This window comes from Lycium ferocissimum, chromosome 4 (genome assembly GCF_029784015.1).
Source record: "Lycium ferocissimum isolate CSIRO_LF1 chromosome 4, AGI_CSIRO_Lferr_CH_V1, whole genome shotgun sequence".
Taxonomy (NCBI): domain Eukaryota; kingdom Viridiplantae; phylum Streptophyta; class Magnoliopsida; order Solanales; family Solanaceae; genus Lycium; species Lycium ferocissimum.
Genome location: NC_081345.1, coordinates 25,386,046 through 25,410,519, shown reverse-complemented (window position 1 = coordinate 25,410,519; position 24,474 = coordinate 25,386,046). Strand labels below are relative to the sequence as shown.

The 24,474-nt window shown below is 35.0% G+C and overlaps 3 protein-coding genes across 6 annotated transcripts; 2 read left to right on the top strand and 1 right to left on the bottom strand.

Moving 5' to 3' along the window:
• Positions 1–702: 702 nt before the first annotated feature.
• Positions 703–3,668, top strand: LOC132051946 (tobamovirus multiplication protein 2B). The gene is made up of 5 exons (XM_059443231.1): positions 703–852; positions 1,589–1,654; positions 1,757–1,821; positions 2,520–2,613; positions 3,262–3,668. Exons 1-5 carry the CDS (start codon positions 703–705, stop codon positions 3,298–3,300), a joined length of 414 nt encoding a protein of 137 aa, XP_059299214.1. The 3' UTR covers positions 3,301–3,668.
• A 2,534-nt stretch (positions 3,669–6,202) lies between these two features.
• LOC132051945 (ribose-phosphate pyrophosphokinase 1-like) lies at positions 6,203–13,382 on the top strand. Its single transcript, XM_059443230.1, has 8 exons — positions 6,203–6,445; positions 7,494–7,670; positions 9,562–9,810; positions 11,048–11,191; positions 11,274–11,438; positions 12,126–12,195; positions 12,448–12,529; positions 13,058–13,382. The coding sequence occupies exons 1-8, from the start codon at positions 6,293–6,295 to the stop codon at positions 13,236–13,238; spliced, it is 1,221 nt and encodes a 406-aa protein (XP_059299213.1). The 5' UTR covers positions 6,203–6,292; the 3' UTR covers positions 13,239–13,382.
• Positions 13,383–18,060: 4,678 nt separating this feature from the next.
• Positions 18,061–24,258, bottom strand: LOC132051944 (two-component response regulator-like APRR2). 4 transcript variants are annotated; one of them, XM_059443228.1, is made up of 12 exons: positions 24,003–24,258; positions 23,053–23,261; positions 22,049–22,128; positions 21,737–21,803; positions 21,358–21,404; positions 21,189–21,266; positions 20,553–21,089; positions 19,738–19,878; positions 19,215–19,490; positions 19,026–19,094; positions 18,829–18,906; positions 18,061–18,546 (listed from the first exon to the last, which is right to left on the bottom strand). In XM_059443228.1, the coding sequence occupies exons 2-12, from the start codon at positions 23,180–23,182 to the stop codon at positions 18,379–18,381; spliced, it is 1,671 nt and encodes a 556-aa protein (XP_059299211.1). In that variant the 5' UTR covers positions 23,183–23,261; positions 24,003–24,258; the 3' UTR covers positions 18,061–18,378. The 4 variants fall into 4 exon arrangements, with proteins under 4 accessions (XP_059299211.1, XP_059299212.1, XP_059299208.1 ...); XM_059443229.1 differs by lacking the exon at positions 24,003–24,258 and adding an exon at positions 23,968–23,983; XM_059443225.1 differs by lacking the exon at positions 24,003–24,258 and adding an exon at positions 23,804–23,961.
• Between the last annotated feature and the right edge of the window lie 216 nt (positions 24,259–24,474).

The window sequence follows — 24,474 nt, the reverse complement described above, 5'->3', positions numbered from 1 at the left end:
AATAATTAGTAATAATTTGAGGAAAATAATAAATGACATTTTTATCTATTGTAGAGTCTTTTAATGAAGGGCAAAGAGTTCAATCAAAAAACCTATAATGAATCCTAATTGGTAACAAGTATCCCAAATAAGAAAAATTGAAAGAATCCTAAACTTTTTTTTTTCTTTCTTTCCTTTTTTCTAAACCTAAAACATGCACACGACATTTATAATTTCCACACAAAAAGTACTCCTTTTAAACTTCAATGTAATTTTCCTTTGTTATTACTTCTTTTTACAAATATACTATACTGAATAAATCAAATACAGAAAGATTTAATAACCTGGTTTGTAGTTGATTTCAAAATCCTAAATATTAGAAGAATTATTGAATGACTATTAAAATATTGCCAAAGTTAAAAAGGACTTCAAAAATAACAGGTTTTTTTTTAAAATATTATAAAAATAATTAATAATAATTTGAGGAAAATAGTAAATGACATTTTTATCTATTGTAAAATTTTTTAATAAATGAAAAAAGTTTAACCAACATTTTTAAGATCCGTCGCGCTTTTAATATATTATAGATTAAACTAAAAAGTGACACATAGGAGTACAATTTATTAGGAAAGAGAAAAAGGAGTTAGTATGTTATATTTTAGTTTTTGTGAATTCAGGCGAACTCAAGAGACAGACAATCTGTAACCCCCAAGAAAAGGTAGGATGGCAACGCCAACGTCGACCGGCAAAGGCGTCAGCAGCAACAGCAGTAGAGATGGGTCAGCGAAAACAATGGTGTCTGATCAAATCTCTCAGTCTATTCAGTCCACTTCCAATCTCCTTCATCTCATGCTTCAATCTTCCCCTTCCCAGGCACTTCCTTTCTCTTTTTCACATCATTCAGTTGTTTGTTTATGGTCTTGTAGCTACTGGTTTAACAGCTAAATTCTCTACATCAATATTGCCCAAAATGCTGAATACACCCCCATACAGAAAAAAGATTAGATTTTTCCCTAATTGGGGGGGGGGGGGGGGGGTTTATTACTTTGGAGAAAAGAAATTCTTGGTTGAAGTTTCATTTAGAAGGGTAGTGAGGAATGTTAAAAATTGCAAAAAAGATTTCTTTACCTGCTTCAGTTTCTAGTGTTAACAATAATTGTAATTAGTATAAGTGAACTTCAAGGCAGTAAGCTGCTATTTTTAGGGATTTTTGCTGAATCACTTCCAGCTTTGCTCTGTGTATCAATGTACATTTTACCTATATTGTATTGCCTCATCCATTTCAATTTGTATGACACTCTTTCCATTTCGAGACGTTCCAAAATGTGTGATACCATTCAACTAATAATATTGTTCTGTACAAATTTTACAACTTTAATGTTTCAAAATTATTAACGTTGATGTGATGTTGTCCCTATCAACTACTGCTTTAATAATTTCATAAGTCAAATTCCAGTTGTAAACTGCTTGCCCCATCCAAATTGCATGTCCAAACAAAACTTCAACTTCAAATCAACCTGATTTCAAATCATTTCCAAACGGGGCCTAAATTTATAATGTTGCTAACGTTGTTTCATGTATTGCTGACACATTTATCAATATGGTTCAGGCCGAACTGATGAAGCTACCAAAGAGTCTTTTTGCTAAGACACCTACTATCAAGAATACTGAGTTGGTATAAAGGTCCTCCTATAGTTATAATTTATGAATTTCAATTAAGATGACCCTGGAGGAAGCCTCATTCGTAATTCTATTGCTTTGATTTTGGTCCTTGCAGGTATTGGAGCAGCTGCCTCGGGTAATTTCAGCACTGGATGCTCATATGGATAACGGGTTACAGAGGTTAGTCCTTTCCCCCATTCTTGGTTTTACAAACTAATGGTTGATGAAATTACCTTGTACTTTACTTTTTTCTTTCAACGTGAACTTCTAATATGCAACTTGATGTTTGGAAACTGTGTCAAAGCTTAAAAGATCCGAGAAATGATAAAAATTAGGATGCTGATCATCTATCTGAATAACACACAGAAAATTATCTTCCGCTAAAATGTATATACTGTCTTTACTTCAGGAAAAGAAGGTAGCTTCGGAGTATGGTTCTAGGTATAAAAGCTCTAATGAAAAATTGTACATCAATCAGCTCTCTTTATAGAGCAAGAGAAAGCGAAAGGAGGAAATATTTGCATCATGTGTAAAAGAAAACGTGGTCGTAATATAAATAAGCATTTATAGTCTTTACTCTTTAGAGTTGCATAGCACCATGAAATTGTGATTTAGAATTTTCTTTCAATAAATTACTCCAAACTTGCGTGGATTTTCACAAGTTTGAGCATTAATGTTAGTGATTAATGAAGCAAAGAATTAGGATAGAGTTGTTGTAGCTTGAAAAGAAATTCAAGACTATTCAATAGATGATCAATTATAAGTCTAATCTAAGATCTGACTTTGACAATTGCAACGGAAGTTGCTTCATTTGAGATTTTAGAATCATTCTATTACTCCTTTTTCAACTGCTCTCACATCAAAGTTAACGTTTGCAGTGTCCCTCAGCTGAAAACTGTAATGCAGCTGCTCTCAAACATAGAAAACTGCCAGCTCAAGCCCTTATCCAGGTCTCAAGCTATTCAACAAGAGGTTATCCTCCCTCTCCTGCAATTCATCATTCAAATATTTATGGGATTTATTTAGTTGCCTTTACAACTGAAAAACTTCCTAGAGTCAACATGATAGTTTCAGCAATACTAACTTTTAGTTTAGAGTCTTTAGAGCATTACTGGCACCTTTTTAGTGATAATTTACTAGGGTGCAAAATCTCATCAACTTAATTTCTTTCAAATTCTTTGTTTAGTGGTTGTGACTTGTGACAATTCTTAACTTCCCAATTGCATGATTATATTTTTATTTGTGATCAGTGCATGACAATAAATTTTCAGTGACAGAAATTGCATATACCATGTAAGTGAGGTCCTTCCAACATTGTAAATTATTATTTTGAAAGTTACATTGCCCGCCTTCTTTTATTCATGACCTATGAGGAACATTTTTTCCACCCTTTTAGTTTGTTTTTACTCTTCTTTTTGTCTTTCCTGTTCTTTTGGAGACCCTTATGGGGATTATATAGTTTCTCAGATATCCTTTTGGGGAGTGGTTCTGTTTAATATTGTATTTTTCTATTTTGGGATTAAGCTTACTTCAGATATTGTCTCTCAAGCATATTCTCTTTAGATGATTTATTTAGAACTAGGACGGTGACTAACTTATCTATCCCACCTATATTTTCAGGAGACTGAATCAGTAGAGCAATCTCCAGAAGCCGGCTAACCTTCTTGGGACAATGCAATAAAATCCCAGAATGCTGGGCAAGGTTATAATCATGGCATCCTAATACTTAACTATCTGATATAAATATAGAATTGGTTAATATCTTTCACTGGAAAGCAAAAGGACTCTTAATGCTTCAGCTCCAGTGATGGTTTGCTTTTAACTTAGAGCTAGAATCGTGTGTATTACAATATAATCCTAGAGTTGAACTGAAATTCACTTGCCTTTAACATGTTGCAAGTAGCCAACTCTTACTTTTTGATTGTAAGCACTGATTATCTACAGTCAGGTTGGGAGACATTGGTTATTTGCTCGTGTATATTCTTGGTGCTACAGATGATTATATAAGAAAAAATAACTTGACTTTCTGTTCGGATAGTAGTTTCTTTAGTTCTTGTCATTCTTTCTTCTCTAAAATGACTTCTCTTACTTGTAATCTATGATTCCTAAATAATTTTGTTTCGCCGTGCTTGTTGTGATCAATGTTTGCTAAGAAGTGACTAGTTTTCTCCTTGGCTTAATGACCGGCATTGAAATTGCTGCATCATTTTTTCTTATATCGGTAATGTCCAACTCAGCTTGTGCTCATTTCAACTATTCCAACGAGTATCTTGAAATCCTCACATCATTGAGACATAAGATCCCATACTACTGTTGGATCAAGCAGAAAAAGATCTTAGCACTGAAATTCCAGCTTAACATTTGATTTTAGAGTTGCATACATGAGATCTTGGCTGTTTATTCTTAATGGTTGAGATAATTGCAGAAGCAAGATCGCTAGCATATTATGGTAGATGAATAAAGTTCTGCATTACCAAAAGGGGAAGATGTAAAGATTGTATCACCACCTTGATTATTTTTATGAGCCAGTGACAAGTTTTTCTGTACCTGGTTGATTTAAAGGAAGCCTTAGTAGGCATTTGGTCATACAATTTGGAGTTAAATTTGAAGTTTTGATCTAAAATCAACGTTTATTTATGATATTAGAACAAAACTTCAACTTCAATTTCAAATCATGATTTTAAATCTCAAATTCTCCTAAAAGTAGCGTTTCAATTCCAAGTGTGTGATTTCAATTTTAAAAAAATTAAAACTTGAACCATAAGTTAATATTATGTAAAAGAAGTAAAAAAGAAGATTCATTTTAAATTTTTTAAATGAAGAGATTTGCATGTGGGAAGATTATTTTAAAAAATGACTATTTACTACATGTAATTGCAAGCATTTATTTATAAAAGGAACATGGAGATATGTGATTTATTAATGCAACGCCTTAGGATATTTCAATACGTGCTTTATGTATTATGATTTGCTCAATTTGAAAAATTGTATAAGAGATAGAGAAATTTTTATAGTTTTCACAAATTATAGGGTTTTCTTGTTTACGAGAAAAGTACAACTTTTGAAATTTAGGTTGCATATCCAAATAAAATTTCAACTTCAAATTAACATGATTTCAGGGCCGTTTGGCCCGTAGCCATTCAGGTTAATTAGATTATGAACCAAAAGAACGTGTTTACCTGATGATGACTTCTTAGAGACGTCTCACTTGCTATTGGTTTGACCGTGTCACATTAAGTCCGACTATTTAGTGTTTATTAGAGATCAGTTGGTGTTTATTTTAACTTTTGAAAAAATCGAGTTTGGATTTTTTTTTTTTCCAGGTTTTTGCAAAAACTGTGTTTGATGGAGTATTTGAAATGGGTAATGCTTTGGGGGAGTTTTTGAGTTTCTTACATGATTTGAAGAATTGAGTTTGGACCCAAATACATCAATTGTCTTATAAGAATGCCAATTTCAATATTGATTAGTCAATTTTGACATCTAAATATTGCTGGACAAAGTTGTGCAGTATTCATGATGAAGGGTAATGGTTAAACAAAGTAATTTAATATTTGTGATGGAGGGAAGTATTAGATATACGAGTCCAAGTTTTACGATGTTGAAAACTGAAAAGTTGGAGGAATCGAATAGATTAGTGGAGGTGAATATAAATTGGTCCCTACACCACCTTTACTTATTAAAAAAAACTCAAATTTTTTAGTAGTAATTAGTATCAGTATTTGCAAATGGGTTATTTTTTTAACGAATAGGTTCTCCCACGAACTGCAAACCCTTGTCTTTGTTGTGGAACATTTGGAAATTGGGCCCCCAAAGTAAATTTTTATTCCACAAAAATGGAATTTGGCTTTGGAATTTGGGGAAGAGGTGACTTCTTTTCCTACAAAGTGACAAACTGAGGTAGTTGAAACTTACCAGTAATGCCACAAATGGATGCGGCGAAACACCTCGTAATATTCCGAAAAAAGAACACGTACTATTGGAGAAAAAAGGGCAAAAACACATTACAATTTTTTGTATTTTTCCGTTGTCTAACTAAATATTTATAACCTTTAATTAACTGAAACCTACACTTTTAATTTCTTAGCTAATGAATATTTATAAATATATCATAATTTTTAACCATTCAATTATCTTGTATTGTTAATTCATATTTAACGATAATATGATTCTAAAATAGTTCAAATATAATATGCTTTCATACATAAATAGATGAAAAAAAAACATCTCAATTAATTAAAAGATCTCACCTTCTATATGGGATAATAATCGCATCATTTGTAGATAAATAATCTTGAGATCAGCTAATATCCCAAACCAAATATGGAATAAAGTTAATCTCAAATTTTATCTCGAGATTATTATTCTTATTTCACGACCCTTAAATACATTTTTTCAAATATTATAAAAATTAAAATCAGAATTTATGTAATCTATGAATTAAAATAAAATTGTTTTAATCCCATTCTTTTTTCCCCCCTACAAGAACCAACATGTAACATGACCCTATTTAGCCACCTGCCCAAGTGACCTAGGAAACAAAATCCTCTGACACAACTAGAAGCCCCACACAAATATATGTACTAGGAGAAGTGAAAACTTTGCCATCATCTTCTACTACTGTGTACTTGCCGACCCATTCTTGATTTTGATGGCTTCTTTGACTTTGCCTTCCTCTTCTTCTACTAAAAACAGTCGTCTTTCTTCTCAAAACAGTCGTCTTTCTTCTCGTTTTTATTCTTCTTGCTCGTCCCTCAGTTGCAGAAACTTCGTTCCTAAACAAACACGGGGTCCCAACTACATCGTAAGTAAATACATTCCTTTCTTTTCTCTCTTTTGTTTGAGTAGTTTCATTCATGTTGCAAAAGTATTGTGGGTTCAAGAATCAAGGGTGGTGGAAGATTGTTATAGGTTGATGATCAGTTGTAAAAATAAATACAAGCTTTGTAAAAGCAGAACTTTAAGGACCACTTTTAGTTGAATTTATTTGGGTTGTATTCTTTAGAATGGAGGAGATGTAATGAAATAACTCTATGTTTTTATCCCTTTTCTCTGCTCTACTCATTCTTTTCGAAAAGAATTAGGGCCTGTTTGGCCATGAAAATGGTGAGTATTTGCAAAAAAGTAGTTACTGTTTTCAAAATGAAAAAAGGTATTTGGAAATTGGAGTTGTGTTGCGACTGATTTGGAGTAAAAAAAAAAAAGTGAAAACAACTTTTTGATGTTTTTCAAATTCCGGAATTTTACGTAATTTTATGGCCAAACATGATTTCCGAAATTCAACTCCGGAAAAAAGTAAAAAATATTCATGGCCAAACGGCCACTTATACTATCAGTCTATCACTACTCTACTTGAAATGTCCAGCATTTTTTCTCTTGTATAGAGAACATTTACCTAAATTGTACCTTTTTATGGAATTTTTAAGTACCTAAAAATATTTCTGATGAATTATGATATACTAATAATTAAATTTCAATGATTTTGTATCTGAATGATTTTACTGAATTGTTCATAGTTATTCACCGTTGTGGAATAAGAGACAAGAGGGCTATCTCTTTGAAAGGAAAAAGACATTCTTTTTCGTCTCTTTTGTTCATGGTCTGTGTTTTTGTTGTCTGAGGTGAAAGAGAAAATCTTTAAAAAAAAGGAGCCCAGGAAAAATGGATTCTTTATCCTAATTATGTATATATTTTCACATCTGGGAATTAGAATTTGCAATATTTTCATTTACTTTTGGAGCCAGTTTCACGAATTCAAACTCTTGTCAAAAGTCCTATTTGGTTGGTTCAAGTTCTTTGGAGCTTTTGCAAAGTTGTTTGTTTTATTAATGCATGTCTATTTCTTGTCTTAGAATTGTGAAATCAATGAACCAGCGAATGAGAAGCCTATTGTGCCAATCATTAATGATGAGACACTTCCAACATTCTTGCAAGCCAAACGCCTACAGAATGCAGTCGACAGAAACTATAACAAGCTGAATCCAAAGCTGAAGATATTTTCTGGAACCGCAAATCCTTCACTTTCTCAGGTAAATACTTCTATATATGAGGACGTGGGGATGCCTAGTTATAAGTACTGTCCTATACTAACATTGTCTGGAATGCCACTGAGGTCTTTCCTTCTATCTTTTGTGATGTCCAGTTTTAATTTTGTGTACCAATCCCTATTCTCTTGGGATCCTCTTTATGTTCTCTGTACACATTCCGAATGATGAAAGGTTGACACTTATGCTCTATATTTAGCAAGATTCTAACTTGATACTTTGATGCATAGTTGATACTCTGATACATAGTTTGGTGGCTTTTACCATTTAGTATTAGTACTCCAACCTCTTCCCCTCCCAAAGAATTGGATATATCATGTGCTGTGACGCTGGAAGTTCTTAAGCACAAGGGTGAAATTATAACACTCACCCCGTTACATTTTATGTGAAGATGTTTGATAGGTCATGTAATTTCACTTATAATAAATTGCTGATGATTGTTGGGACTCCGTGACTACCCACATAACGTTCGTAGTCATATAACAAGAATAAAGTAAAGAAGTAAGGACACTGAGTATTTTTACGTGGAAAACCTTTTTAAACTAAGGGAAAAACCACGACTTAAAAGGAGCAACTAATATCACCGTAGCAAGGAATTTACACTTTGCACTCTCAAGTTAAATACTCAAAGACCACTACACCCTCAAAAGAAAGAATCTTCACTGGGTTATTCCAGTTCATTACAATATCGCTCAGACTCTCTATTTTTCCTCACTGACTATTTCCTTACACTGTCTATAATTTGCTGTCTGCAACTGCTGTGTTGCTTCTCTTGGTCTGTGGTGTCTTCCAACTGAGGAAGAGCCGCCCTATTTATACTTTATGGTGTTAGAGTACCCTACCGATGTCATGAGTGACATAAGGAAAGATAGAAATTTCAAATGTTGTAATATGAAGAGATCTATTGGCCGGTTGGCCAAATCTCATTTACTGCAGTGTTGGCCTGACTTTTTATGCCAAAGGAAAACTTTCTTCCTTTCATCATGGGCTAGACCCCACAATTCTCCCCCTCCAGTCCCATGCACCTGAAAGGGGTATCATTACTTTGTCAGATCGAGCTCATGCTGACAACTTCTTCACATAGCTCAAACTTGTCTCTCGGTATCACCTTAGTCAACATATTTGCAGGATTTCACTCATGTGAATCTTCTTGACCAGCAAAGATTCACTCTCCACTTGATCACGAATGGAATGATACCTGACATGATGTGCTCTGTTTAGTTTATTGCACTTTGGCTGTCACAATAGACAACACATCCTGTTTGCTGCAATCCAAGTTCTTGAAGAAATAGCTTGACCCATATCATCTCCTTGTCTGTCTGCCTGCTTCAGTGGTATTAATGTACTCCGCTTCAGTTGTTCAAAGTGCGATGCAGTTTTGCAACGTAGACTGCCATGATATAGCTCCCCCTGAAAGTGTAAAAGGCTCACTAGTCAGATTTGGGCTTTCTAAATCCCTTTTAAAATCGCAATCGAGTGCCCACTTATTGTATAACAGATTAATCCGTAATTAGAACTAAACTTATGGGTGTCCACCCCTTCATTATAGTGTATTCTTTCTTCTTCATTGTGCTGTCTAGACCCCAGCGCCTTCTCTGTGGTCCTAATTTCCTGGACTCCTATATATTTGGGTGATTGAATTACAAAAAGTAATAGGAATAGTTAAGGTGCGTAAGCTGGTGGGAGGTAGCAGGTACCTGGTGGGATAGTTTAGGTTGCGTGTAAGTTGGCCTGGATACTACATGCATAAAAAAAAATAAAAAAAATAAGTAGCTACAGTATATGATTATTCAAGCTGTGAAATCCATTGAACTTCTGCCCTCTTTTAAGTTATGCTTCTTTTCTCAAAGTGCAGTTCTTTTTCTTTATTCCTTAGGAAATTGCTTGGAACATGGGGCTTGAACTGGGAAAGGTCAAGATCAAGCGCTTTGCTGATGGTGAGATTTATATCCAGTTGCAAGAGAGTGTTCGAGGATGTGATGTTTTCTTGATTCAGCCCACTTGCCCTCCAGCCAATGAAAACCTCATGGAGCTTTTGGTGATGGTAGATGCATGCCGAAGGGCTTCAGCCAAAAATATCACTGCGGTGATTCCATATTTTGGATATGCCAGAGCTGATAGGAAGGTAAGTTTTCCTGCTGTGCAAATTTTACGTTCTGTGCCTTAAGTTTCCATATTTTTTGACTATTCACAAGTTGACAACACAAGGCCATAGGGGTGAGTGACAAGATGATAAAAGCAGACTGGATAAATCTAAGATAATGAGGAAAGTCGTCTCAAAAACTCTTATCTCAGAATCAATGCGGGTTTAACTAACAACAAGACGCAATTGAAGCAAATAATTCATATGGGTGACACCAAGTTGAGATTAAAGCTTGGTTGTTTGTTGTCAACTTATAGTAGTGTCTGCATGTTGTTTAGAGTCTGTCCATTCTGGTCTAAGTTACTCGGACTCTCCTAAAATGTAGTCAGGTCGTGTCGGATCCTTCAAAAGTAGTATAACTTTGAGCCCGTTTGGATTGGCTTATAAGTTGTCTATGTTTCCGTTTTTTTTTTTTTTGAGTGTTTGGTGGCCCGAACTTAAAGCCATTTTGTGCATAAAATAAGCCCAAAAAAATAATTGGGCCCTTTTGGCTTAACTTATCTAAAGCAGTTTATAAGCTGAAAACAGCTTATAAGCCAAAAAAAAATAAGTTAGCCTACCCCAACTTATTTTTTTTTGGCTTATAAGTTGTTTCCAGCTTATAAGCTGCTTATTTTAAGCCCATCCAAACAGGCTCTTTGGAGGATCCGAAACGGGTGTGGCAAAACTTTTGAAGAGTGCGAGTAACTTAGATTCTGGTTAAGACTTGTATATACGTGTTTAAGAATAAATATGAGAGCTAGAGAGCCTCTTTGTTTCATAATGCTCCTAATTCATCTTAAAAGGCAAATGATTTAGTACTGGAATGGGATGGATCTCAATAGAGCCCAATGGATACAAAGGATTCATCTAACCTACCCCAACTAATTTTGGATTGAAATATAGTTGATGGGTTTATTCATAAATTGAGACCAACTTTTTTTAATCTTCTTTCTTGTTGTTCCACAATTTTATGCTCTTTTCTCTTGAGCGTTACTGCAGTAAACTAGGTTTAACTTGGATGCACCTGTCCTATTTATCCTTTTCTCTTGTTCACTTTTCTTGTCGGTCAGGATTTATGTGGTTAACTCCAAGGAGTTATCACTCGATGAGAATTTTTACAGAAAGAATGAGAAAAACAATGTCTCCAACTACTGTTCTTGGACCTAAAGAAATAAGTAATTATAAAAGGACATTTTTGGGTAGGTTTTTATTTATCATATTTTATATCTTTTCTCAGACCCAAAGTCGTCAATCCATTGCTGCCAAATTGGTTGGGAACATTATAACAGAAGCAGGTGCAGATCGTGTTCTAGCTTGTGATCTCCACTCTGGGCAATCCATGGGTTATTTTGACATTCCAGTGGACCATGTATACTGTCAGGTAATCTAGTAAGTGTGTGTGTATCATTAAGAACTGCAAATTTATTAAGCTGATTGGCAGTTTGCCTTCTTGTACATGCCAGCCTGTTATCCTTGATTACCTTGCTAGCAAGAAGATTTCTTCCAATGATCTAGTGGTGGTCTCTCCTGATGTTGGGGGAGTTGCTAGAGCACGTGCTTTTGCAAAAAAGTTAGCTGCACCTTTAGCCATTGTCGATAAAAGACGCCAGGAGCATAATATTGCTGAGGTAGTTTCAGAGCTGTTTTGATTTTTTTTTTTTTAATTTCACACTTAATACAGTTTTATACCCTGTTGCCTTTTACTCAAAAGTATGTAAAGTAGATTCATCCTTGTTAGACTGTCTGCTTGGTATTCCTTTTCCAGGTAAGTATGCGAAAACTTTGGTCTAAAAATAGGTGAGATAAAACCTTTTCTCAGTTCTGATTCGGCTTGAGAAGTTCCACCGGTATATCATCCTTTAGACCCTGGCATCGACCTAGCCCAAGATATGGATGAGCCAAGCAAGTTTCTTTGGGTGGAATTCCTAAGTTGTTCTTGAAGCCCTTTTACACTTAGGGTATTTGGTTGAAAGGAAAATGTTTTCTTGGAAAACAACTGGATTATGTATAGCTTGCCTCTATTTGGGTCTATCTTTTTAAATATGGTTTGCTCATGTGGTGAACCATCCCCCAGATTGCTATTTATATTTTACCACTTTCACCTTCATGAATGACTATCCATGTAAATAGGCAGAAAACCGGTAGCACACATGCTCACACTCTATGAATACAAAAGAACAATGCGAAGAGTTTTTATAGTATTTCACTAAGCAATAAGTTCTACGTTCTGGGAGCAGGTTCCAGCTTTTATTTTTGGGTTGCATTTCATGCATTCTACTTTGTCATTGATTCCATACTTTTGTTGTTGCCTGCAGGTCATGAACCTGATTGGTGATGTTAAAGGAAAAGTTGCAGTCATGGTGGATGACATGATTGACACAGCAGGTGAGCTGAATTGCATATATCAGATACTCATGGCAAGCCAAAAACTGGAAATTTCTGATTTTTTCCCTCCCTTTTCAAAGAGATGAGCATCCATCTTTATTCGTTCCATGGAAATGTCTACATTATGAAGTGTCTCAACGAGTACTTAAATTTCCTTCTTATATTTATGTTGTCCGTGGTCAGCTCCGTTCTTTTGTTATGGGGAGATCAGTTTTGGATAGCATTAGTTAACTTCTTGCTGATGGGTCTTAGGGACTATTTCCAAAGGTGCAGCACTTTTGCACGAGGAGGGAGCAAGGGAAATTTATGCATGTTGTACACATGGTGTTTTCAGGTAACATGTCTATGCATTCTACAAATATGCAAAAGTCTTTATATTTTTGGAGTAAGCATTCAGTTGCATTATATCTGGGTGAATATGGATCCCTTTTTACTCACTTGATTTTTTTTTTTCTTAACGTGCAAAGAGATTATCCAGATTCCAGCTATAGCTAATACAAGAGAAAAACTGGTGTAGCAGGCTTTTTTAGTTTCGAAGAATAGACAAAATGGTTTCTAGATGTAGAGAAGTCCACTTGTGTGTAAAATTCAAATCATCATGTGAATATCTCTTCCTCTCTAGAACATCATCTATTCCACCTTTTCTCCACCATTGGCCCGAAAATTTTAGCTCGTCGAAATTGGATGTTAGGGGAGTTTTGTTCTGTATTAGACTTGTATGAGATCGATGTCAAGTTTATTTCATGCAACTGTTATTGCTCTCTTTCTCTTTACTGTACCTATATGGATTAGCATTTTAGTCATAATGCATATTGCTTGTTGTTGGCTTTATTAATCAAGTGCTGATATCTCGCGATGACAGCCCCCCTGCAGTTGAAAGGTTGTCAAGTGGCCTATTTCAAGAGGTTATCACCACAAACACAATTCCAGTGATGGACAAAAATTATTTCCCTCAGCTGACAGTTCTTTCAGTTGCAAACCTTCTTGGTGAAACAATTTGGCGCGTACATGGTGCTTGTTCTGTGAGTAGCATTTTTCAGTAGGTAGGAGTAAATTTTTCTATGGTATTTTCGACAGGTGTTTTTCCTTATAGCTAAATAGAAACTATAACATTTTCACAGCATTTTACTCTTTAAGTTAAATTAGTAGGATTAAGGTAGCCATGTGCTTGGGACTTGACGTCCTCATTTTGCTGTGTTTTTTTCTTTTAGTGCATGCAAAGAAATTGATCAAATGGGACCAGATAGGTAAGTATTGGGAGAAGATGTTAATGGGACGTGCAATGAATACATTTCAGGAAATTGTTTCTGTTTTTTTTTTTTTTTTGGGTAAACTGGCGCTTTTTTATTACTTTATCCTTCTGCAAATACAGCAACAAAGACATCTAACAAAAACATAACTCAGAACTTCCTATGTATCTCTTCCTTCTTCCTATGCCTCTCCTATTTTATGCTATTCATTTTAAGTATCGTCCTCCCTATACAGATTGACCATCCAATCTTTCCCTTTGTTTGATCTCCCATTTGCCACATTTTCCATAACTTTGATGCTGCATTCCTGTTGTGCCTTTTCAATCAATTTCTGTGCTAGAGTTACTTTATTGTCCCATAGGGCTTCATTTCTAGCTTTCCAGATGTCATATACTAGTGCTGTTAGAACTGCCATGATGAACTCCCTGCATTTTCTACCTTGTGCTTTCCTTATCATCCTCTTCCATAACCCCACTCCTTCCCTGTTGTGTATATTGATCTTCATCCATTGTAGGATCCCATCCAGGCAAGTGCTTGAGAGGTGACATTCAAAAAACAAGTGAGCAGTTGTCTCTACAGCATTGCCACATACTACACAGAGGTAATCTTGGGAGATGCCAAATCTGAACAATCTTTCTTTGATCTGCAGCCTTTGATGGATTGCTAGCCAAGCAGCTATGTTTTGGTATATTCAGCTTACTCCATATCCATCTCCTCCATGCCTGTTCCTCTAGTGTTTTCCTGGGCCATTTGTATCCACTATCTACTGTGTATTTCCCAGCTGCTTCTAACCATCCATTTTGCACGTATCCAGCATTCATCTTGTCCCTTATTGCACAGATCTTCTTCCAATACCAACTGCAGTCTGTAGGGGGTATGTATTCTCTCCATGGTGTCTCTTTCAGATAAATGTGGTTGATCCACTTAACCCATAGGTTATCAGCTTTCATTGCAATATTCCACACGTGCTTGCCTACAGCACCATCATTCCATGTCAATCCATCCAAAATTCCTAGACCACCTCCTTACCTTGTTCTACACACTAGGTCCCATGCTACTAGAGGAACCTTGTTTGTATTTTCTGTACCTCCCCATAAGAAACTTCTACATATGGCATTGATACTCTTCATCACTTTCCTTGGTAGTATGAACATGGAAGCCCAGTATGAATGCATGTGCATCTACACTGAGTTTATCAGCTACACCCTGCCTGCATATGATAAATTCCTTGTGCCCCATGATTTGATCATGATGCTCAGTTTCTGTATTAAAACTTCACAGTCTATGGCATTTAGTTTCTTTGAAGAGATGGGCACTCCTAGGTACTTAAATGGCAAGCTGCCTCTTTTGTAGCCAGTTAAGTCACACAGGTCCTGCACGTCCTGCTGGGTCATGTTTGCAGTATATATATTAGACTCTGAGGCAATTGTAGCTAGTCCTGATGCATTTGTTAATGATTTTGACCCTCTTAACATCCATATCACAGCATTCATCTCCCCTTTACAGAATAGTAACACATCATCAGCAAAAATAGGTGGTTCAACTTGAGGCTCCTACATTTTGTGTGCAATGCAAATCCCTCCTGTTGTGCTACTAATGACATTATCCTGGAAAAATACTTCATACAAACTACAAATATTAATGGAGATACTGGATCTCCTTGCCTCAACCCCCTCTGACCCTTTATTGATCCATGCATTCCCCCATTCTCTGTTGCTATGTAGGCTATGTGCAATTCTTTAATCAGTAATCAGCTTTTGTGTTCGCAAGATAAACTAGAGAATTATCTTTTCAAAATGATTATCAATGCAGGCAAAACTCCCATAAATTTGTGCTTTATATGTTGTACTTCATCAAAAAATGAAATTGAGACCTAACTTAACCCCAGAAGATAGTAAAGTGAGGATTGTTCAAAATCATATAAGGAGATAATTCATTTCCTCAACCAATGTGGGACGTTCTTACATCATCAGCACATCAATGCCAGATATTGTAGCTAAGCAATATAATGTATGGTCCCCAACATTGGGTAAATCAAGCATAGGTTTGGATCTGCTTAAAGAAAATAAAACTCAAGTTTAAATTCAATTCCAAAATTAGATCATGAGGTAAGGATAATCCAAAATCTTTTAAGACAATGGTCCCTGCCCTAAAAACCCTCACATGTAAAAATATATGTTTACAATAGATACATTCATGATCTCATGGTAGTCTAGATTACACAAACAAGCAAAACAAGGGAATCTATTACCAGCACGTAAGATTAGCGGAAGGCATCATTGGTAGGTAAACACAGGTTTTTGGAGGGTCAGCACGAAATATTCAAGTATTGAATAACTCCAATTACACAAACTGACAATTTCTTGTCATCCTGGGCCAAAGTTCTTTTACTCGTAAGTCATAACAATTATTAACACATCCTGTTATCGAGGACAGACTATGACTTGTGCCCTTATCTCGGTGTCGGTACTCGGTTTGGCGTGACTGTGAATTCATGCTGGAAAGTCCCATTTTGAGGGTTAAGTGTTTTCTAGTTTCTACAAAAGACGACTTTATTTTCAAGGCCTGAACTTGAATCTTTTGCTAACGATGAAGGGATACTTACAACCATCACAACCTTTGAAGGTGAATACCAAACACTTCTCCTTCAATGAACTATTTAAAGGTGAATACGAAACACTTCCCCTTAGTGAAAATTATTTGATTTGGACAATTAGAGTCAAACTTGATAAGTTTCTATATGTCTTTTCTACAAAATTGAGAGCTATTACTCGCCAGAAGATTATTGTGAATGTTATGTAAACTATTTGGATGGTTGTCCAACATGTGTATACTTAGAAGCTTCCGTTGTTTATGTACTAATAAGGGGTCGTTTAGGCGAAGGTTTGAAGAACTAATTCCATCATGATATGTCACAAGAGATGCTATAGTGTTTGATTGGTTGCATAAGAAAAAAAATGAGCATTGTATAACCAATCAATGTTTGGTTAGTGCTACTGAAATAATAATTGCATTATGTATAATGCAAGAATTGATATATTATTTTATGTGGGATAGAATGTGAAATAAGCATACATATATTAGCAACAAATAAATTAAGCTTTATTTAAAACATAATTACCTTTTAAAGTAAGTAGTTCATACATAAAAATCTTCTCGTTATTCGCCGCATAACAATTCAGTCATTATTAATTTCCACATAAACAATCTTGGTGTAATAATTTCCGTAGAACTATTACACATAAACCAAACCAGCCTGGAAAAAATTGATAGCTGCACTCCAAATCATGTCTGTCAAGAAAAATTCCTATTGGTCCCCAAAGTTACTCTTCTTTTGTTCTCATCTCAATCCGAACCCACCCACCCTGCCTTTTTAGCACTCAATTAAAGTATTTACTTTTTATGGGATGGCTAAATGTCCAAATTCGAAATTGATGGGTTCTTTTTCTTCTTTTTTCCGAATTATTGAAAAGATGTACTCCCAGAATATAGCCCCACAATAACACTTCCCAAAAATTAACCCAATCCATTATTTCGAACCAAAAGCAAATCAATAATGTCCCAAATCGAGCTGAAAAGGTGAACCTATTCTTCCGTATCTACTACTCCATCCGTTTCAATTTTTTTTTTTTTTTTGGTTGCAATTCTTTAGTTTCAATTTTTCACGTGACATGTTTAAGAACACAAGATTAAAAGGTAATCCGATATATTTTGCATATCTTTCATTTAAGACCATAGCATTCAAAAGTTTTCTCTATTTTCTTAAGGGTGAAAACCCCCAATTTTACTTTAAAAATCAAATTCCCCCCACAAGTATAAACAATAGACATTCTTTCCCCTTTATCCTATGCAATGTCTATTTTACCCTTGACATTTTCAATCCTTCATCTATATAATACCTTTTTATATTATATAATTTTTTTTAACCTAGGTATTTATAGATTTTTATTTAAATTCATATTATAAGTAAAATAATCTTTTTATGAATTTATCACAAAATCTAATGTTACTTTTTATGATTGATATTTTAATATACATACACAAACACACACACACTCACATATTATATATTATATATATATATATATATATATATATATATATATATTTCACTTTTCTCTTATTCTCCATTGTCAATATATAAACAAATTTTAGTTGTCATTAATGAAATATTTTAAATTATAATTTAAAATCCATTTATAATATAAATAGATAATCTTTTAATAATTTGTTATAGAATATACCTTTATTTTTATTAATAATTTTTTCTTACCTGCATTGAAAGATATTTATAAAGTTATTCTTACCTACTAAATTTACTAGTATAAATAGATATCAGAATTTTAATTATTATTAATAAAAAATATATTTTTCCTCTCATTTATGTTGAACAACATTAAGTTATATACTCAAATTAGTATTTTTCACTTTTCTTTTTCTGTCTCGAAAGTAATATTTTTATTTTATAGAAAATTTGTTAGATTAAAAAAATCATGATTTTAAAGAAGTAAAAGTTAAAAAAAAACAAGTTGATAATATAAGGTTAAAATGAAAATTTTAAAAAGTTAATTAGGATAAAAGGGGAGAATGACTATGTTCAAAGTTGAGGGAGGAGTTTAATTTTTAAAGCAAACTTGAAGAGCGAAAATGATTTTCACTCATTTTCTTAAATTTCCTGTCAAGTCAAAACCTGGCAAATATTTCGAAAAGAATATTTACACAGAAAAAAAAAAAACACACAATTCCGCCATTCAACCAAAGACATACACGTGGCTGATTCTGTGCCGCACCAACAGAAAGGAACAGCACACGAACAAGACCTTATGGGAGCAGTATAGGATCTACTTTTTTGTTCTGTGTCAGGTCAAGTCATCGCCACGCGCTTAGTAAATATGCGCCTCCATGTGTGGGACTCAGAGAGGCAATTGCCGTGTCAGTTGGGGCGACGAGAACCGTTGATGTGTGGAGGGACGGTGGAGATGCCTTGTTTGGATAGCGCGTCGAGAACACTCTCCGTTGAAGGAGGCGTTAAGCCCAAAGGCAGAGGCAACCATGGTTTGTTTATTGCTTCCTTCACTACTTTATCTATCACCTCCTCTGCCTGCAAAACCCCACATAACATTTTAGACAATTGGACAATAAAAAAAAAACAAAAGAAAAAAAGAAAACTTCCACATATCATAATAGTGTGTGAAAATATTCAGCACTACTACGTCAAAATTTAATTTGTGGTGTATATTGAAGAATATGCGCAAAGTACTCATCCACTTGTCACATTCGCTTAACACGGTAATACTTTAATTGCATCGGATTTTTACACCAAATCATATCAAATTAAGTGATTTGATGAAGTGAACTTATATATTAGCTGGGACAAACTTACCGGACGAAGATCAACTGATTTCTCTAATATGCTATATCTACTCTGTATTCCCTCAGCTCTGTGAAATCCAGCTGCATTCTGCATTATACAACCAATGTACAGTAATGAACATGGTCCAATTGTGCATTCGCATAGAATTTATAATGCTGAATTGAATATAAACATTCAAAGTAGATAGTAGCACTGATGAATTTTACTTGAGGGTAGGGTAGACATGATCCTAAAGATGGAGGCGTAACGGGGCAACCCCATACATCAGCATACAACTGCAAATCATCAAATAACAGATTCTTTTAATTCTTTGAACTCCGAATTCAGTGGAACACTTAATGTATGTTCTTTCAGCTAAAAAGAAGAGTAATTTAGTCTAAGGACATAAATATTACCCCTGGATGAGGATTCCAGTGCCAAGTCTCAGGCGGTTGCCATCCAGGATAATAAGGCGAACCCCACATATGTGCACCATTCGGGTAACTGCCTGGTGGTATCCAGGCAGGATAGAATTGACCAGCCGTGGGTGCATGATTAGAATGATATGTTGGAAAGGGCATGACAGGTTTATGTGGATAATAGCCCCTCTGTACTGAATCTCTAGGTTGAGGACGAGGCCATCTTTTTTCGTGTTCCTTTGGCAAAATTTGCCTCCGCTGCATCCTGAATTTCTGCCAGGAAAATGGAAATTAAAAAGGGTTGTTGTTTAAGCTGAGCAATATAATAGTCTATTCGTGTTTGCACAACTTGCTTTATAATGTCTTTACTCAATTTAGGTGGTTCGTTGACGATCCTTATTAAATTTACTGCCGGATGATGTTAAGTATCATGCTCCCATTTGTTTTTTCACGTATTGAAATAACTTCAATTGGAAACAAGACTAATAATTATCAAAAAGCAGAAAAAAACTCGACTAACCTGGAGATGGCTAGCGATATTATGTCTCGTCAAGCCTTCTACTTTCATCAGCTCTAGTATTCGAGAAGGAATGGCTTGATCTATACCGAGTTGCTCCACTGCTTTAACAAATTTCTTGTGTAGTTCAGGTGTCCAGTCTACCTGGATCCCAAGTAGAGACAAAAACTTACTCCCACAAATCAGTGATTCAAAAAATGCAAAAGATTCTTCGATCTATGCTGAGTTACGTACATAATACTAAAAAGCACAAGCAAACTCTATTTAGAACCTATTACGATTGTCAAAAATCATCTATTTATTGGTCAAGACATAATCTCATCTACCATTTTGCATGTTGAGCAAAAAAACCAAATGAAAGCTTAATTTCACCTCAAAGTCCACAGGTATGAAAAATTGCTCTCTCTTAAGCAATCGTCCAGAGTGAGAGTCCACCATAATTGATAATGATGGAGCAACAATGGCAAAGATTGTGTTCCATGGATAATGATTGAATATATAAATGGACTAAGTGTTCATAAGGTTAAGTAAAAATACATGCACATTTGACATACTTTCCCATATTACAGAAAGATCCATTAGCTAAAAACAACAATTTATCCAAGAATTAGACAAGTATACTATAAGCTTATTTTTCAGGCCTACACACATAAGATTGGCCAAGGAACTTATGCAACCAGGAAAAAGGTGAACTTAGGCCAGAATGCAACGGTGTTGAAACTATGATGATTTCGGCTTTTAACACTAGCAGTTATGGAAACTCAATATGTTATAAATATTGCCAGTCATTGAATTAGTCAGCACTTGTTCCTTCTTACCTTCATTTTCTTCTTATTAGCTTTTGTCCCACTTGAACTATGGAGACCAGAAGCTTTATTAGTGTCAGCAGAATGAGTACTGTCATTGCCTGGGCAGTCATTACTTTGTGAACAAGTAGCAAGACGACCCTCCATCTTTTGATCAGCAGTAGAATCATGATCCTCTTTTGTGATAGCCTCTTGTAGTTGCCCGGTAGTCTCAGCAAGAGAATTGCAACAAGTAGTTTCGACAGATTTTGTGTCCCCTTCATGCGCCCCACTATCTTGTTCATTTGACAACGTAGTATGATCTTGGAAATCACCATCATCCACTGACCTCACTCCTTGTTTCTGTTGTGGGGTTGAAGGAGCTGGATATTTATCGGAGCACAGTGGTGATTCTTTTTGGTTTTCCACCACTGAGGTCAAGGGTTCAGCTCCATTAGAATTTTCATTATCTGCTTCGCACTTTACTGATTGGAGCTCTAGCATGGATGAAAGAGATTCTTTAACCGGCATAAGAGACTCACAGTCATTCTTTCCTCCAGAATGAAATGCCTATGTTCCGACAAATAAAAGTCAGATTTTCCTCTACATATAATAAGCTCAACAGTCTAAAAGAACATATTTAACCCAGTGAAGTTTAAGTGAAAAAACCTTGTGGACCACATGCTGCCATATATTTCTCAGTTTATCATCTGATAATGGTTTCTGAAGGAACTCAACTGCACCAAGCTGCAAAAAAATTATATAGAGAATTGGTATCGTTCAGCAATATTTCACTTATGAAATTACATCAAATGAAAATTGATCCCCGAGATCTTACCGCTATACACTTCATCATGGTGCTAAAAGAGTGAATGTTTGACACCACTGGAAAAAGGAAGGGATAAAGAAGTTCTATCAGAAATATGTCACTTAGCGAGCAAGATTTCCAAGTTTTATTGTTTCTATGATGTGTCTTAGCAGAGAGTGCTTTTCACAATATTGATAATCTGAATCTAGAATCACTTCAAAAACAAGAAGGAAGGAAGTTAGCACTAGATCGAACTTAATGAAGCAAGTATCAATTCCAGGAACAAGATTTAATTTATGGCAAAGATGTAACTTTACTTATTAACGGTTAGTAACCACAAGGCTAATTAGCAAATCTAGGAGTTTAGCACTTCTGAGTATGCGTCTAATTACAATACGGAAGCACTTACTTATAGTCGGCAGATCTTTAGCACTTTCGAGAAATTTGAGGCTCCCATCGCTGTTGCCAGGACTTACCTGTTGACAATTTACAGACACATCATAAATAGCAAAAATAACATCGGGCCTCTGTTAACTTCCTGGTAATAAAACACTACAAAGTGAAAATCGATGAGGAGAGTTGTAGATGTTTCCGGTGCAGTATATAATAGTTTAACAAAACCTTTCTCGACTACACAATCTAAGATTATTTGTCTAGATGAAAACAACATAAAATTAAAGGGTAAAACTTCATACTGAAGCGAAAAAGAAAAAAACAGTACCTCTACAATGGCAACATGGAATACTTCCAACTTGGTTGAGATTGCAGACAAAGCTTCATTTTCATTGCTGAACGTGTAAACTGCAAGGACATGAATGATTTTGTCACATGTATGAAGATGAACTTTCAGGAAGGTTCAACAAAAGAAGCATTGCACCACATAGAACGTTCCAAACAAGATCCAGCTAATATCATTAAAATCTTTGATCAGATCAATTGAAGCGTCACAACAAATATGAGTGCCAGCAGATTTACACTGGGAAACAGTTTTACAAGGCGGAGGCACTAAGCAGGGTGTCTTACCTATCATGAGGAGAGCAAACGTCCCAAGATACGGACAGTAAGCCCCACAAATTTTAAAAGCAGAATTATCCAAGGCCATAAATAGGACGAGGCCTTTAGGAGTTGCTGCAAGCTTATTCAGAAATGAAAGAAGCCTACTGAAAGCATTTGTTACTACTTAATTTTGTGTAGTTTGGCATTCCACTGGTTTCTAAACTAGTGTAGTATACTATAAGAGGTAACTGTATTAGTCGTCTCTTTTGGAAGTTAAAGAAAAAAGAATTAAGCAAATTAACTTTTCCTCCAATTATTCGGAGCATTTGTGGAAATTATCAATGTTTTGTTCATTTGAAGAAACTATGTAACTCCTGTAACTGGAAACAACATAAATAAATTGGACTTGCAGAGATAATAGATGGAAATTTTGAAACAAAATGCTATTATGACCTTAAATTTCCATCAAAATATAGACAAAGAACAAAGGACAAAGCACAAATCCCCTTAATGCTCTTAACCCCAAAACAAGAAAGATGGATAATGCTTAGATCACTGTATTGCTATTTAGCTTGGATGTGAAAGCTATATAAAGCTTGAAGGGGAGATCAAACAGAAAAAGACCAAGGAATGCAAAATTAAGTTGGAAAAAAAGATTGAAATGAAAAGGAAAAGGAAGTACACAAAAAGAATGAACAAAAAGAAAAGAAGAAAGGAAGGAGAAGTTACCCATATAGTCCATTTCCTCAAGCCTTGATCTCATCTGAGAGGCAGAATTTTGGTCTTGATCAAGAAGAAGGACTCTAAGTCCTTTTGGGAAATCTTTCCACCCCAACAATTCATTCTCAGTGCAAACCATTTCTGAATTGGCATCCTTTTCAGGCAGCTAAATAGCCTCTAATATAATTATGATGGTCACTTGTCATCATCTAATCTATCTGCAGACACCAAATTCTCCTCAAATTACACATCCTCAACTAAAAGCAATAGACTTTTTAGTAGATGTACTCATGACAAAGAGAAATTTTGAAATCCACTTATCAAGAAACTAAAACTAAAACTAAAACAAACAAGTCTTTAGAAATCCACTCTTACACCCCAATAGCAAACATGATTCATATTGCAGACCATTTAATAAAAAGGACATGATGATGCAGCATAAAACAACAAAAACACAAAACCCCGTGTGAGATCTTCAAATATAAGAAAGAAAAGACAACATAGTAGACCATGTGAATACACAAACGTCACAATCCCACTTGATCAGGAAAAGGAAAAAAAGGAGGACCATCTGTGTATATACATACATACTTAGCAGAAAATTGAAAGATCTTTTTTCATACCTTTTGATGCATGGTGGATATGTACTACTTTTATATGATTTCTCTTTTGAGAGAATGCATAAAAAAACTAAAAAAACAAAAAAGAAGCAATAAATATAATCAGAAGTAGTTTTATATTATATATACATTTTGAGTACCTAAGAGAAGTGAAAAGGAAAGTCTCTAGGATTATTGTTTGTTTCTCGATTTGGATGTTTTATTGATTGTATCTACACTATCTAGCTGGAAACTGGACAGGAAAAAATAGTCAGAGAGAGAAAGAAGGGAGACAGTAAGACTGAAAAAGAGAGAAAAGCAGTATGTATATATTCAAGAAGAGAGAAGAGAAGGGCCAACAGGAATTTAAGTGCAGTTGCCCGACTTCTCTTAATCGTTGTTATCTGCTGCTGCGGACCACACTATATGCAATTTGCTAGCTCACCATTGGTCAATAAGTCAATATTTAATGGATGTCTTAGTTTTACTGTGCACGAAAATTTTAAGAATGTACAGAAAAAATTAGGATCTTGTTGTGATCATAACTAAAAGGGTGTATATCATATCAGCAAGGGAAAGATCAAAGGCAGGGTGGGAAATGTCACGCACGAACTATCTGATCAAGTTTTCTTTTTTCTTATAACAGGCAACTAGCAAAGCCGTGTTTGAATTCCTTTTAAATTTTGTGTTTTAAACATATCATGATATTATGAGTGACATTGAGAATAAAAAGGAAATATTATAACAAAAAAAACTTTATTAAATATAGAAAAGCAGTTGGAAAAATGAGATTTTTTTTTAAACATACTAAAAAAGAAAATAAGTTACAGCA